The sequence below is a fragment of the Schistocerca cancellata genome, chromosome 9 (assembly GCF_023864275.1).
Source record: "Schistocerca cancellata isolate TAMUIC-IGC-003103 chromosome 9, iqSchCanc2.1, whole genome shotgun sequence".
NCBI classification, from domain to species: Eukaryota; Metazoa; Arthropoda; class Insecta; order Orthoptera; family Acrididae; genus Schistocerca; species Schistocerca cancellata.
The window spans coordinates 339,976,429-339,991,918 of NC_064634.1; the positions used below are offsets into that span (position 1 = coordinate 339,976,429).

General features: G+C 45.6%; 1 protein-coding gene across 1 annotated transcript in view; it reads right to left on the reverse strand.

Moving 5' to 3' along the window:
* LOC126100376 (uncharacterized) overlaps positions 1-15,490 on the reverse strand; it is a 105,226-nt gene that overhangs the window by 21,113 nt on the left and 68,623 nt on the right. The window contains exon 5 of the mRNA XM_049910984.1: positions 10,674-11,006. Within this exon, the coding sequence (XP_049766941.1) occupies positions 10,695-11,006 (312 nt within the window). The 3' untranslated portion in view covers positions 10,674-10,694. The remainder of the gene's footprint in view (positions 1-10,673; positions 11,007-15,490) is intronic.

The window sequence follows — 15,490 nt, forward strand, 5'->3', positions numbered from 1 at the left end:
CAATGGGAGTCAGTAAAGAGAAACGGAAAAACAAGGATTTGTGGTCGGATGAGTACAGGATAATAGCAACACCAGCAGAAAATGGTATAACGTGAGTAGTATTCGTTGTGAATAGGAAGGCAGAGTTATTGTGAATTGTTCAGTAATACGGTTGTTCTCATCAGAATGAAAGGAAATTGTCATCAACATTAATAGTTCACGTATACATGCCGACGTCACAAGCCGAAGATGAAGAGGTAGAGAAAACATATGAGCATATTGAACGAGTAATTCGGTACGTAAAGGGAGATGGTTCAAATGGCTCTGAGCACTATGGGACTTAACATCTTAGGTCATCAGTCCCCTAGACTTAGAACTACTTAAACCTAACTAACCTAAGGACATCACACACATCCATGCCCGAGGCAGGATTCGAACCTGCGACCGTAGCGGTCGCGCGGTTCCAGACTGAAGCGCCTTTAACCGTAAAGGGAGATGAAAATCTAATAGACATGGGGGAGTGGAATGCGGTTGTAGGGAAAGGAGCGGAAGACAGGGTTACGGGAGAAGACGGCATAGTACTAGGAATGAGAAAGGAGATAAACTGAGATGATGATGTTTGGTTTGTGGGGCGCTCAACAGCGTGGTTATCAGCGCCCGTACAGTTACCCAATCATTGCTCAGTCCAATTGCGCCACTTTCCTGGATGATGATGAAATGATGAGGACAACACAAACACCCAGTCATCTCGAGGCAGGTGAAAATCCCTGACCCCGCCGGGAATCGAACCCGGGACCCCGTGCTCGGGAAGCGAGAACGCTACCGCGAGACCACGAGCGGCGGACGGAGAGGGAGATAAACTGATTGAGTTCTGCGAACATTAGGTCAAGATCACTAAACGTGGAGGTATACTTGGAAAAGGCAGGGAGACACGGGAACATTTGTTAGATTACATCGGGCAGAGATTCCGAAATCAGATACTGGTTGGTTGGTTGGTTGGCTGATTTGGGGGAGGGCACTAGCCTGTAGCGATTTAGATAAATCACGGGAAACTTAAATCAGAATGACCGAGCGCCGGCTTGAACCGCCGTCCTCCCGAATGCGAGTCCAGTGTGCTAACCACTGCACTACCTCACTCAGTAAGATACTCGTCTGTAAGGCTTACCCAGGAGCAGATATAGGCTCAGATCACAATTTAATTGTGATCAAGAGCAGGCTGAAGTTTAGGAAGCTAGCCAAGAAGAATCATTGCGCAAAGAAGTGAGAAATGAAGGGAATGAGAAATGAAGTTCTCTGAGGCTATAGATATTTCGATAAGGAATAGCTCAGTAGGCAGTTCAGCTGAAGAGGAATGGACATCTATGAAAAGGGCAGTCACATAATTTGGGAATAAAACGATAGTTACAAAAAAGGTAACTGCAAAGAAACCATGGGTAACAGAAAAAATACTTCGATTAATGTATGAAATAAATAAGTGCAAAAATGTTCAGGAAAATTCAGAAATATAGTAATAAAAGTCAATCAGGAATGAAATAAAGAGGAAGCGCAGGGAAGCTAAGGCGAAATGGATACAAGAAAAATGTGAAGAAATAGAAAAGCAAATACTTGTCGGATGGATTGACGCAGCACATAGATAAGTTAAAACAACCTATGCTGGAACTGAAAACAAGGGCAGTAACATTAAGAGTGCAATGGTAATTCTACTGTTATATGCAGAGGAGAGAACGAATAGGCAGAAAGAGTAGACTGAAGGTCTGTATGAGAGTGAAGACTTGTCTGATGGCATGATAGAAGAAAAAACAAATAAAAAAATAGGTGTCAATACGGAAGAGATAGGGGATACAGTATAGGAATCAGAATTTGAAAGACATTCGGAAGATTTAAATTTAAATAAGGTAGAAAGGACAGATAGCATTCCCTCGCAATTTCTAAAATCATTTGGGGAAATGGTAAGAAAACGACTAGTCACTTTGGTTTGTAGAATGTATGAGTCTGTTGATATACCGTCAGAGTTTCAGAAAACCATCATCCACACGATTTCAAAGATTGCGAGAGGCAACAAGTGCGAGAATTATCGCACAATAAGTTCAACAGCTCATACATGCAAGTCGCTGACAAGAATTATATTCAGAAGAATGGATAAGAAAACTGAGGATGTATTAGATGTCGATCAGCTTGGCTTTAACAAAGACAAAGGCACCAGAGAGGCAGTTCAGAAGTTGCGGTTGGTAATGGAAGCAAGACTGAAGGAAAAAGAAGACATGTTCATGGGATTTGTCGACCTGGAAAAACGTTCGACAATGTCAAATGGTGCTAGACGTTCGAAATTCTGAGAAAAATAGGGATAAGCTGTAGGGAAAGGCGAGAAATACAACATATGTACGAGAACCAAGGGGGAACAATAAGACTGGAAGACCAGGAACAACGTGTTCGGATTAAAAAGGATGTTGGATAGGGATGTAATATTTCGCTCCTACTGTTCGATCTATACATTGAAGAAACAATGACGGAAGTAAAAGAAATGTTCAAGAGTGGAATTAAAATCTAAGGTGAAAGGATATCAATACGATTCGCTGATGATACTGCTATTCTCACTGAATGTGAAGAAGAGTTACACGATCTGCTGAATGGAATGAACAGTCTAATGAGTACAATATATGGATTGAGAGTTGCTGAATGGAATGAACAGTCTAATGAGTACAATATATGGATTGAGAGTAAATCGAAGAAAGGCGAAAGTAATGAGAAGTAGCAGAAATGGGAACATTAAGAAACTTAACATCGGAATTGGTGACTATGGTGTCACCGCCAGACACCACACTTGCTAGGTGGTAGCCTTTAAATCGGCCGCGGTCCGTTAGTATACGTCGGACCCGCGTTTCGCCACTATCAGTGATTGCAGACCCAGCGCCGCCACACGGCAGGTCTAGAAAGACTTCCTAGCACTCGCCCCAGTTGGACAACCGACTTTGCTAGCGATGGTTCACTGACAAAATACGCTCTCATTTGCCGAGACGATAGTTAGCATAGCCTTCAGCTACGTCATTTGCTACGACCTAGCAAGGCGCCATTACCAGTTACTATTGATACTGAGTCATGTACAGTCAAGAGCGACGCTCATCATTAATGGATTAAAGTTAAGTATTCCACCAGCTACGTCCGTTTTTCTAAAGTCTAATTTCCTTGCCTTGTTCCAGACCTCACGCCAGCCTGCGTGAGCTAAAACGCGTGCCTTTCGGCTTCCTCTAATACCCGGTGTTGGCTCTCCTGCCAACCCACAAAAGTGATCTCGAAGTAGGTGAAGTTAAGAATCCTGATACCTAGGCAGCAAAATGACTCTTGACAGACGGAGGAAGGATGACATAAAAAGCAGACTAGTATTGGCAAATGGGCATTCCTGGCCAAGGGAGGCCTACTAGTATCAAACATTGGCCTTAATTCGAGGAAGAAATTTCTGAGGATGTACGTTTGGAGCACAGCATTGTATACCGGGCCTGAAGAGAATCGAAGTCTTTGAGATGTGGTGCTACAGACGAATGTTGAAAATTAGGTGGACTGATAATGTAAAGAATGAGCAGGCTCTGCGCAAAATCGGACAGGAGAGGAGTATGTGGAAAACATTGACAAGAAGAGGGAACGGGATGATAGGACATCTATTAAGACATCAGGGAGTAACTTCTATGGTACCAGAGGGAGCTTTATAGGGTAAAAACTAGAGGAAGACAGAGATTGGGATACATCCTGCAAGTAGTTGAGAACGTAGGTTGCAAGTGCTACTCTGAGGTGAAGAGGTTGGTGCAGAAGAGGAATTCGTGGCGGGTCACATCATACTAGTGAGACTGAAGTTCAACTGGTCAGGTAGTCGTCAAAACTTCGAAGCAGATATGCCGTAAAGTTTACGAAAACAGGTAGGGCACAGTAACAAGAGGAAGGCAGGAAGGGCATCCGTTCGCCCTGTACGAGTCATAGCCAAATCCAGGTACGGAACGGGAAGACCAGGGAAAGAGAGGAAAGGAAAGATGGGTAGTGACTTGATTTGAAACGGCAGTGCTCAGCTATAAGAATAAGTTTTTAACCATGTGGTGCCGCCTTATTTAGACCTTGTTAACATGTGTTTACTATATCACTTCCTCGTCGGTCCGTTTGAGTGTTCGGTAAAAGTTCTCGCAATTGATTTTAAACTAACTTGTCGGTGAGTTAGATATTTGAAACTTCCACCATAGCTCAGAACTTCACGGCAATGCCACTTTAAACAGTTCCTTAGTCTGGTGCGTGGCGGAGGGTACTTCATTTGCCACTGTCATTTCCCCTTTTCGTGTCTCACTCGCGAAAGGTTCGCGGGGAGAGCGATTGGCGGTAAGCCTCTGTGTGAGCTTGAATCTCGCTAATATTTACCTTCACAGTCTCTTCGTGAGATATACGTCGGAGCAACCAATATATTGGTTAAGTTTGGTGAAGAGAAGCTGAAATAAAACCCTAAATTCACAACGTGTCTCTATCGTAAAGTCATCAAAATTTTCGAAATCGGTTGAAAAATTTCAAGACTGAAAGGGAAACAAAATATTTAAATAACAATAAATTTTTAATCTATTACATTTTTTACTTTCATTAGAAAGTATAAAATAGCTTCTAGCCCCATGCAGATTCCTAACCCCTTACGGATAGTGCTGTAAATGTGTGACTGAACTTTCAAGCCGGCCGGTGTGGCCGTGCAGTTCTAGGCGCTACAGTATGGAACTAACCCCTTACGGATAGTGCTGAAAATGTGTGACTGAACTTTCAAGCCGGCCGGTGTGGCCGTGCAGTTCTAGGCGCTACAGTATGGAACTAACCCCTTACGGATAGTGCTGAAAATGTGTGACTGAACTTTCAAGCCGGCCAGTGTGGCCGTGCAGTTCTAGGCGCTACGGTCGCAGGTTCGAATCCTGCCTCGGGCATGGATGTGTGTGATGTCCTTAGGTTAGTTAGGTTTAAGTAGTTCTAAGTTCTAGGGGACTGATGACCTCAGATGTTAAGTCCCATAGTGCTCAGAGCCATTTGAACTATTTTTGAACTTTCAATAGCCACGAAAACATATGTAATACTTAAATCTAAAAACGTGGGGTGCATGCTATGGACGTAAAGAGGTGAACTATTCATGCATCAATTATGCATATATAGCGTGTCAATTTTTGAATTGTATGAAATAAAATCGTCATAACTTATGAACGGTTTGCGTTAGGACTTTCAAACTGCACGGTTGGCCACGGGCCATGATGGGAATTAGTATGGTTTATTTAGCGACGAAGCCCACTTTCAGTCGGACACCTTTGACAGTGGGCCTTTTCTACAGCAAGCTCTTTGGTTTTCCTATTTTGGGAGGACGTAGTGTGGCCCAAATCAAGAAAAAAAAAAAACGTCGGCTAAGCATACATACCTAAAGGCCTATGAACACTTGTTTATCTATCACACTGTGAAACACATCTCTTTTGCTGAACAAGTGCTCATAGGTCTTAAGGTATGGATTTTAGAGCTCAAGTTTGCCACGCTTTCTTGTTTGGTCTACACTAGCCTCTCCCAAAATATAGAAAGTACAGAGCTTGCAGTAGAACAAGTCCACGGACGAGTATCAGAACAATATTCGCTTATCAATTTCGACTCGTCGTTTCCAGAGCAGTGCCCCTTGCTTCAAATTGAGATATTTACCCTTTTCTGTTGTCCATGAAAATTTATAACATCATCACGGAATTACCTTGTATACACAAACCTTTCTCATGATTCATTCTACCCGTTCGTGAAACGCATATCAGAGTCCGTAGAGTAGTTCCTGAGGTTAGCTTTCACATACACACAGAACAACGCAACACGGTCAGCCTTCGCTGCTCGATAGAGTTGCGGCAGCTGTTTACTGCCATTCCCTCCAGACCCCACATCCCCTGTAGCTTTTCAACTCTTAGCTCCCATTATTGTCACGAGATGTCATTCTAAACGCTCCTTATCTCAAACAGATACATTTACCCCTCTCCATCATCCCCGCAGTTTGTGACATCATCATGGAATCATCTTGTATAGTCATAGTCATAGGGTGTAAATTATAATGTAAGACCCATCAAATATGAGCTTAAAGTACTAATGACAAATACAGTATGTGAGCCGTGCTCCGGTTCGTGTTTGTGCGGTTGACAGGTTGGGGTCGTGTATTCGTATTGTGACCTCTCCTTTTCTTAGTCCGTTCACTGGCGCTCTATGTCTGTCCGTGAGTGGTAGCAGCGGCGTTTATCCTGTGGATACCAGGAGATGAGTTACCAACGCCCCTTCTTCTGCATCAGAGCGGGAATATTAGTCAATTACTATGGCCCACCAATGGTAGCCATATGAATTTTAACCAATACCATCACTTCTCCAAAACGAACGCGAGAAAACTCACCCTGTATAAGGGGACGCGACACTCGTCTCTGAATGTGTTCTAGCAGTTGTGGACACCAGAAGATCCTGAGTAATATCCCAGCAGAGGGGTCTAAACGTCGATCATTTTGGAAGAAACATGACGCGGCCTAATAACGAAGAAGATTTTAACTTCAGTTATCTTTTTTTCGTGTGGACCTTGATGACTAGTGAGCAGTCGTACGAAGACGGTGGGCCGTGTTACGGGGTCCGCGGCGGCGGTGCGGTCTGTTGCTAGGCGCCCGCGCTCGCCGGCCAGTTGAAGGTCGGTCGCTGCGGCCGGCAAGGCTGGCGGTCCGGACGCCGGAGGCCGCATCGTCACGGCCCGGTGGCCCGGCTGTCATCGCTCCGCCGTCTCACTCCCAGCCCGCTGGTGCCTCCCCGGCCCGTTAACCGCACCAGTTTTTTCCTGTCCGCTGCCACACCTAACAGCGCCCATTGTCAATCGCAATCACGCGGTACGCCGGAAGGTCACGAGACTGCGGCATACAAAACAGCAAAAAGTAAACTCCCACGTCTGGCAGCAAGCGAGCCCGTTAGCTACTGATTCAGCCGTGTAATTCTGAAGAAGTTCTGTCAGGACCCTCACGTTACATTCACGATGAGATACAGATGCATTATAAGCCCGGAATGAGAAAAATCAGTCGGAAAATAAAAATAAATTAAAAAAATTGCTGTGGTCTCCTCGGAGTAAACGTCCCAACATTACACTACTGGCCATTAAAATTGCTACACCAAGAAGAAATGCAGATGATAAACGGGTATTCATTGGAAAAATATATTATACGAGAACTGACTTGTGACTACATTTTCACGCAGTTTGGGTGCATAGATCCTGAGAAATCAGTAGCCAGAATAACCACCTCTGGCCGTAATAACGGCCTTGATACGCCTGGGCATTGAGTCAAACAGAGCTTGGATGGAGTATACAGGTACAGCTGCCCATGCAGCTTCAACACGATACTATAGTTCGTCAAGAGTAGTGACTGGCGTATTGTGATGAGCCAGTTGCTCGGCCACCATTGACCAGACGTTTTCAATTGGTGAGAGATCTGGAGAATGTGCTGGCCAGGGCAGCAGTCGAACATTTTCTGTATCCAGAAGGGCCCGTACAGGACCTGCAACATGCGGTTGTGCATTATCCTGCTGAAATGTAGGGTTTCGCAGGGATCGAATGAAGGGTAGAGCCACGGGTCTAACACATCTGAAATGTAATGTCCACTGTTCAAAGTGCCGTCAATGCGAACAAGAGGTGACCGAGACGTGTAACCAATGGCACTCCATACCATCACGCTCGCGGTTCTAGGCGCGCAGTCCGGAAACGCGTGACTGCTACGGTTGCAGGTTCGAATCCTGCCTCGGGCATGGATGTGTGTGATGTCCTTAGGTTAGTTAGGTTTAAGTAGTTCTAAGTTCTAGGGGACTGATGACCACAGCTGTTAAGTCCCATAGTGCTCAGAGCCATTTGAACCATTTTGAACCATACCATCACGCCCATGGCGATGACGAATACACGCTTCCAATGTGCGTTCACCGCGATGTCGCCAAACACGGATGTAACCATCATGATGCTGTAAACAGAACCTGGATTCATCCGAAAAAATGACATTTTGCCATTCGTGCACCCAGGTTGGTCGTTGAGTACACCATCGCTGGCGCTCCTGTCTGCGATGCAGCGTCAAGGGTAACCACAGCCATCGTCTCCGAGCTGATAGTCCATGCTGCTGCAAAAATCGTCGAACTGTTCGTGCAGATAGTTGTTGTCTTGAAAACGTCCCCATCTATTGGCTCTGGGATCGAGACGTAGCTGCACGATCCGTTACAGCCATGCGGATAAGATGCCTGTCATTTCGACTGCTAGTGATACGAGGCCGTTGGGATCCAGCACGGCGTTCCGTATTACCTTCCTGAACCCACTGATTCCATATTCTGTTAACAGTCATTGGATCTCGACCAACGTGAGCAGCGATGTCGCGATCCGATAAACCGCAATCGCCTTTATCAAAGTCGGAAACGTGATGGTACGCATGTCTCCTCCTTATACGAGGCATCACAACAACGTTTCACCAGGCAAGGCCGGTCAACTGCTATTTGTGTATGAGAAATCGGCTGGAAACTTTTCTTATGTCAGCACGTTGTAGGTGACGCCACGGGCACCAACCTTGTGACAATACTCTGAAAAGCTAATCATTTGCATATCACAGCATCTTCTTCCTGTCGGTTAATTTTCGCGTCTGTAGCACGTCATCTTCGTGGTGTAGTAATTTTAATAGCCAGTAGTGTTCAGTAAATTAATAACAGAGCCTCGGAATGTTTTAGACCACGTGCTGGACAACCAAAATAAATGCGGAAGACGGTCAACCGCAATTCGCCCTTCTGTCCGCTACCATGACTACACAATAGTGACCAGTGTATGTCTGTCTAAATATGGTTCAAATGGCTCTGAGTACTATGGGACTCAGCTTCTGAGGTAATTAGTCCTCTAGAACTTAGAACTACTTAAACCTAACTAACCTAAGGACATCACACACATCCATGCCCGAGGCAGAATTCGAACCTGCGACCGTAGCGGTCTCGCGGTTCCAGACTACAGCGCCTATAACCGCACGGCCACTTCGGCCGGCCCTATGTCTGATTGTGCTGTGTCATTAACTGACGCTTATTTACAACAAATCATGCCAACTACGATGCGTTTCTGATAAATCTTCCGTGATGATGTCATATACTGCCGGGTTGACGTCGAGGGATAAATGGGCTGACGTCTTGAAACGACACGATTTCGTAGCACTCATACGATAATACGAAAAGTACCAAATACAAAAAGCCTTTAACCGCCACTACGCCGATGCTCGTTTTATTGTAACAAGTCGTACCAAAAAGGTTTTAGAGATGCTCTTAGTTTACTGGTGTTTTCAAAAAGCAATCATACATCTCACAGGAAACGTTCCTCAACACGAAGCAAAAACGAAACGCGTATGATTCTGCCTTGAAAATGAACAGCAATGTGAAATTCCCCGTTCCGACGTCACAAAACTCGGCCAGCTCCACGTTCTCGTTGAATTTCACGACCCCTTTCCCCACCCGTCGTGTGTGGACGGCAAAAGCCTCGTGGGATTTTCGCCACACAGCAATGACGTAGCTGATTAGTCTTAAATTTGTTGAGGTGACCCGCCACCTCATAACCCACGATTGCCGTGCTAAACCCCACATCTTTGATCGCAGGTTTAACGGCTTCTTTGGAGTAACTTTCCTGTGATTGTTACTAGATTTGGTTCGAGTTCACCTGTAGTACTGGCGCCAACGCAGTGAAGCTGGGTAACAGACTTATACACTTTCCGATCGAAAGTACACGAACACCCTACATAATGCGGAGTTGACCACTAAATGTCACGAGACGCGGACACTACGGTCAGGAGAGGTCATTGACTTCGAACGTGGAGTAGTCGTTATATCACCTGAGTAACGGATCCAACAGGTACACCTCAATCTTCTAAAGCTGTCCAAGTCAACGGTTTGTGCTGTGTGAAGAAACAATCACAGCTAAATCAAAACCACGCCGACGGACAGTTGCTTTATGAGAGGGCTGTAAATAAGAAAGCATGAAATGGACGCAATCGAGTTTCAAAGTACTACCAGTAGTCCATCTATCAAAATGACTGTCCATGGGGAGAAAAACTAATGGGATGCAATTGCCGAACAGTTCCCCATAAGTCCCATATTTTTATACGTTTTGCTCGAACCTAAGCGATGCTTGATGGTGTAAAGAGCAACGCAACAGGACAGTGGAGGACTGGAAATGAGTGATTTTGAGTGATGAATCACCCTGTGGCAACCATTGTACCAGCTAGAAAGTCGACTCTGCTGCAGACCGGAGCGTCCATCATCTACACCTTTTCTGGTTTTGACTTTTGAAGAAGAAAGGGTTGCCATATTTTCATAGACATTGACACACGTCTTCTAAAGAGTCCTCTGTAGTGTTCAAACCATCATAAAGATGCAGGAAAGGCTTACCCCATGTTAATGCTCACCAGTATCTGTCAGGATACTTTTGATCAGAATATCTATTTTTCCAGTAGTTGCGAACGAGTAAATGTAGAGAGAATGATCAGGGTACTCTTCCTCCCCTTTCATTGGGAGGAGTATTTTACCCCAGGCGCTCGAGCAACTGATATTGAGTCACTTATTCAGTATCGTGATGAATCACCTAACATGGATTAGGAGTGTTTTTGAAAGCTAAGACCTAGGGAGGAGTGCCGGAGACGGGCGCTCACCTCGGGCGAGTGGTCCCACGCCTACCGGCGGACGTTGCTGGTCCTGAGGGAGCCGCGCTGGTGCGTGGGCGGTACGTCGGAGCGCTCCAGCTCGTCCCCCGAGGACAGCTCGAGGTCCTGCATCATCTGCGCGATCTCGCGCTCCTTCTTCATGTCCGGCCCCGAGAACTTGAGGTTGGCCAGCGAGCCGTAGGAGCGCGACCGGTGCTCCTGGCGGATGCTGTACGAGAAGGCGCGCTCGTTCAGGTGGCCCTTCTTGCGGTAGATGCCCGTGTTGAAAGGCGACGTCGACTCCTCGGCCAGGACTGCGATTTCGTCCTCGTCCGGCGACGCCTGCAAGAAGCATTTGGACTGTTACCGAGACAGTGAAAAAGTATGTCTCTGATGTAATGCCTCGCCATGAGGTTTAAAGCAATGTTATAATGGAGTCGAAAGTTATGGTGCGTCTCCCTAGTTCTTTGGTCAGAGTGTCTAGTTGCTAAGCGGAAGGCGCGATTTCGATTTCCGGTACAGTCTGGAACCGCGTGACCGCTACGGTCGCAGGTTCGAATCCTGCCTCGGGCATGGATGCGTGTGTGATGTCCTTAGGTTAGTTAGGTTTAAATAGTTCTAGGGGACCTCAGAAGTTAAGTCCCATAGTGCTCAGAGCAATTTTGATCATTTTTTGATTTCCGGTACTGCTGTGAGCGGGACTTACTTAGCCCCGTGATGCCAATGAGGGAGCTGCTTCAATGAGACGTAGCGTGTCTAACATTAATGAAAGCGACAGCGGCCGGGAAAACAGTCCACTGAGCTCCACCCCTGCGCAACACATTGGCAGAGAATGACGCTGGTAAATCGCTCACAATCGACCGATTAAGGTCTGAAAGCAGAGCTACAGGGATTGGATCAAAACATAGAAATACCGCGAGAAATGTGTGCTTGAATCATGCAGATGCTAGCCAGGCCTGCGGTTATCCTGTTGTAACTTACAACAAGCGGCGCAGGAGCAACGTCCTCGCCAGCCGGTGTGGCCTTGCGGTTCTAGGCGCTTCAGTCTGGAACCGCGTGACCGCTACGGTCGCAGGTTCGAATCCTGTCTCGGGCAGGGATGTGTGTGATGTCCTTAGGTTAGTTAGGTTTAAGTAGTTCTAAGTTATAGGGCACTGATGACCACAGATGTTAAGTCCCAGAGTGCTCAGAGCCATTTGAAACATTTGAGCAACGTGCTCAGTATAAGTGTCAGTCGCCATCACAAAAATATTCTGTGTAGCGGTGAGAGCATTATGTGGGAGCTAAGTGAAAGTGGCAGGGAACGAAAGGCTATTTACAGTTTGTACAGAAACCAAATGACAATTATAAGAGTCGAGGGGCATGAGAGGGAAGCAGTGGTTGGGAACGGAGGAAGACAGGTTTGTACCCTATGCCCGATGTTATTCAACCTGTATATTGAGCAAGCAGTAAAGGAAACAAAAGAAAAATTCGGAGTAGCAATTAAAATCCATGGAGAAGATATAGAAACTTTGAGGTTTGCCGACGTCATTGTAATTCTGTCAGAGGCAGCAAAGGAACTGGAAGATCAGTTGAACGGAATGGAGAGTGTCTTGAAAGGAGGATATAAGATGAACATCAACAAAAGCAAATTGAGGATAATGGAATGTAGTCGAATGAAAACACGTGATGCTGAGGGATTTAGATTAGGAAATGAGACACTTAAAGTAGTAGACGACTTTTGCTGTTTAAGTAGCAAAATAAGTGATGGTGGTCGAAGTAGACAGATTATAAAATGTAGACTGGCAATGGCAAGGAAAGCATTTCTGAAGAAGAGAAATATGTTAACAACGAGTGTAGATTTAAGTCCCAGGAAGTATTTTCTGAAAGTATTTGTGTGGAATGTAGCCATGTATGGAAGTGAAACATGGACGATAAGTAGTGTACACAAAAAGAGAATAGAAGCTTTCGAAATCTCGTGCCATAGAAAAATGCTGAAGATTATGTGGGTGGATCACGTAACTAATGTGGAGTTACTGAACAGAATTGGGGCGAAGAGGAATTTGTAGCACAACTTGACTAGAAGAAGGGATCGGTTGGCAGGACACGTTCTGAGGCATCAAGTGCTTATCAATTTATTATTGGAAGGAAGCGTGGAGGGTAAATATCGCAGGGGGAGAGTGAAACACGAATACACTAAACAGATTCAGAAGGATGTAGGTTGCAGTAGTAACTCGCAGATGAAGAAGCCTGCACGGGAGAGAGTAGCATGGAGAGCTGCATCAAACCAGTGTCTGAACTGAAGACCACAACAACAACAGCAAGTGAATCTGACGGTGGTGAAATTTTTGGTGCTTCTGTAAACAAGGTGACCTAAGAGTTCGGTGTTTCCAAGAGGCACCGCATGGAAGATCTGTACCACATAGAAGGCAGACGGAAAACATCATCCATTATGTCACAAAATAGATGAAAGCGTGTGTTTAGTGATCGTAATGGACGTTCATTAACATTCGTTGAAGAGGACTGTGACGAAGAATAGAAGTACGACAGCTGCAAAATTCACTGCAGAACTGAATGTCGTACTCGCGAACCCTGTTGGCACCAAAACAACGCGAAGGGAGCACTAGAAGCTGTGGAGTCCAGGGCGAGTTGGAATTCCAAAACCAGTAACCAGTAATGCAGATGCCCGTAATAGAAAAACATGGTGCCAAACCTATAAAACCTGGAATATGGGGCAATGAAAGAATGTCGTTTTGCCGGATGAGTCTTATTTCACTCTGTTTCCAATTTCTGTTCCGAATATCGGTTGATGTATTACATGTCGTGCATATTAATCGATCAGCTTCCCTGTTTCGCTGACACACATTGCAACCTCCTGCCGCTAGAGGTCTCCTTGTAACATGGCAGCGCGTAACGTAACTATGTGAGTGCATGAGGAGCAGTGAGCTGTAATCGAGTTTCTAGCCGCAGGAAACATACCTCCAATTGTAATCCAAAGAAGAGTGAAAGCTGTGTACTTTGGTCACTGTTTCTACATTAGTAATGTGCGGCGTTGTGTTGTTCATGCTCGTAACGAAGGAAACGGTGGTGCTACCGTCAACGTGTGTGTCAGAGCTCAGAGGGGATGACAGCGTACAGCAAGCGACAAGACTCATGAAAATCGGGTTGATGCACTCATCAGAGAAAATCGTTGGGTAACATAGACACAGATCTCAGATAAATGTGGCATATCACGAGAGCGTGCACAGGCCATCGCCGCAAAAGTGCGGTGCGGAAAACTGTTTACAAGGTGACTGCCTCCAATACTCATCCTGACGTCAAACATCGGTCGACTATTTCTTTTACGTTTTGAGCGTCAAAGGCATCGGTTCCTTAACGACAATGAGACAGGTGATGAAAACTGGGTTTACTATTTTGACCACGGGAACAAGGGAACATCGGTGGAATTTCACCACAAAGTGCAACCGACACCAAAAATTTCAAGACCCTTCCATCATCAGTCGAAGTGTCCCGGGACGTTCAAGGTGTGCTGGGAACGGGTTGCGTCCCCAGTACGTAGCAAGTGTCAGTCGCAATCACAAAAATTTTCTGTCTAGCTGTGAGAGCATTATGTGGGAGCTAAGTGCATCCGAAAGTGTTCATGCTTATATAACCAAGATGGCCTAAGAGTTTGGTGTTTCCAAGAGTCACCATATGGAAGATCTATACCTCGTACAAGGAAGACGGAAAGCATTATCCGTTATGTCTAAATGCAACTGAAAGAACGAGTTCGAAGGGTTCGCTCACACTTGTAGCACCCTCTCCTTTAGCAAGATAATACCACAACACACGCGAGCGCTGCGATTTCTGCAACAATCCGATGTCTTGGGGTCACTGTTACTGATCGTCCTCCATACAATCCCGACTTGGTCCCATCCGATTTTCATCTGTTTCCTAAATGTCCCTCGAGGACCAATCTGAAGTGGTAAAGCCGTGCAGGTGCGGTTGTGGCTCCGTAAACAAAACCAAACATTCTATATTGACAACATCAAAAACTGGCCTCTCCTTGCGACAAATATGTTCGTCACCAGGGTGACTATGTTGGGAAACAAAACTGCAGAGATAAAGATGTAGACCGTTAATGAGGCTCGTTTTATTTAAAAACCTTCGCCAGTTTTGAAACTGAAAATTCGAGCGCGTTGCTTTTCAACACACCCTCCTATCTTCTAAAATAAATCGTATGTTCAATATTGTCTCGACTGTTACAACATTTCTCCGAAACCCAAACTGATCTTCCACGAGGTCGGCTTTTACCAATTTTTCTTTGCTTCTGTAAATAATTCGAATCAGCATTTTTCCCGACTTACTAAGCTGATAGTTCAGTAAAAGTACACATGTCGGCGCTTGCTTGCTTGCTTTGATATTGGAATTACTACATTCTTCATTAAGTCCGAAGGTATTTCCCATGTCTCATATCTCGCACACGGGGTGGAACAATTTTGTCGTGGCTGACTCTCCCATGGATATCAACAGTTCCGTGGGAATGTCTTCTACGCCGGGGGCCTTGGTTCGGCTTAGTTCTTTCAGTGCACCGTCAAATCCTTCTCGCAGTATCGTATCTACCATTTCACCACTTACTCTCTCTTCTGTTTCTATAATATTGCCTTCAAGTTCATTTCCCTTGTACAGCCCGTCTACATATTCCTCTCGCCTTTCAGCTTTTCCTTGGCCGGCCGCGGTGGTCTAGCGGTTCTGGCGCTGCAGTCCGGAACCGCGGGACTGCTACGGTCGCAGGTTCGAATCCTGCCTCGGGCATGGGTGTGTGTGATGTATTTAGATTAGTTAGGTTTAAGTAGTTCTAAGTTCTA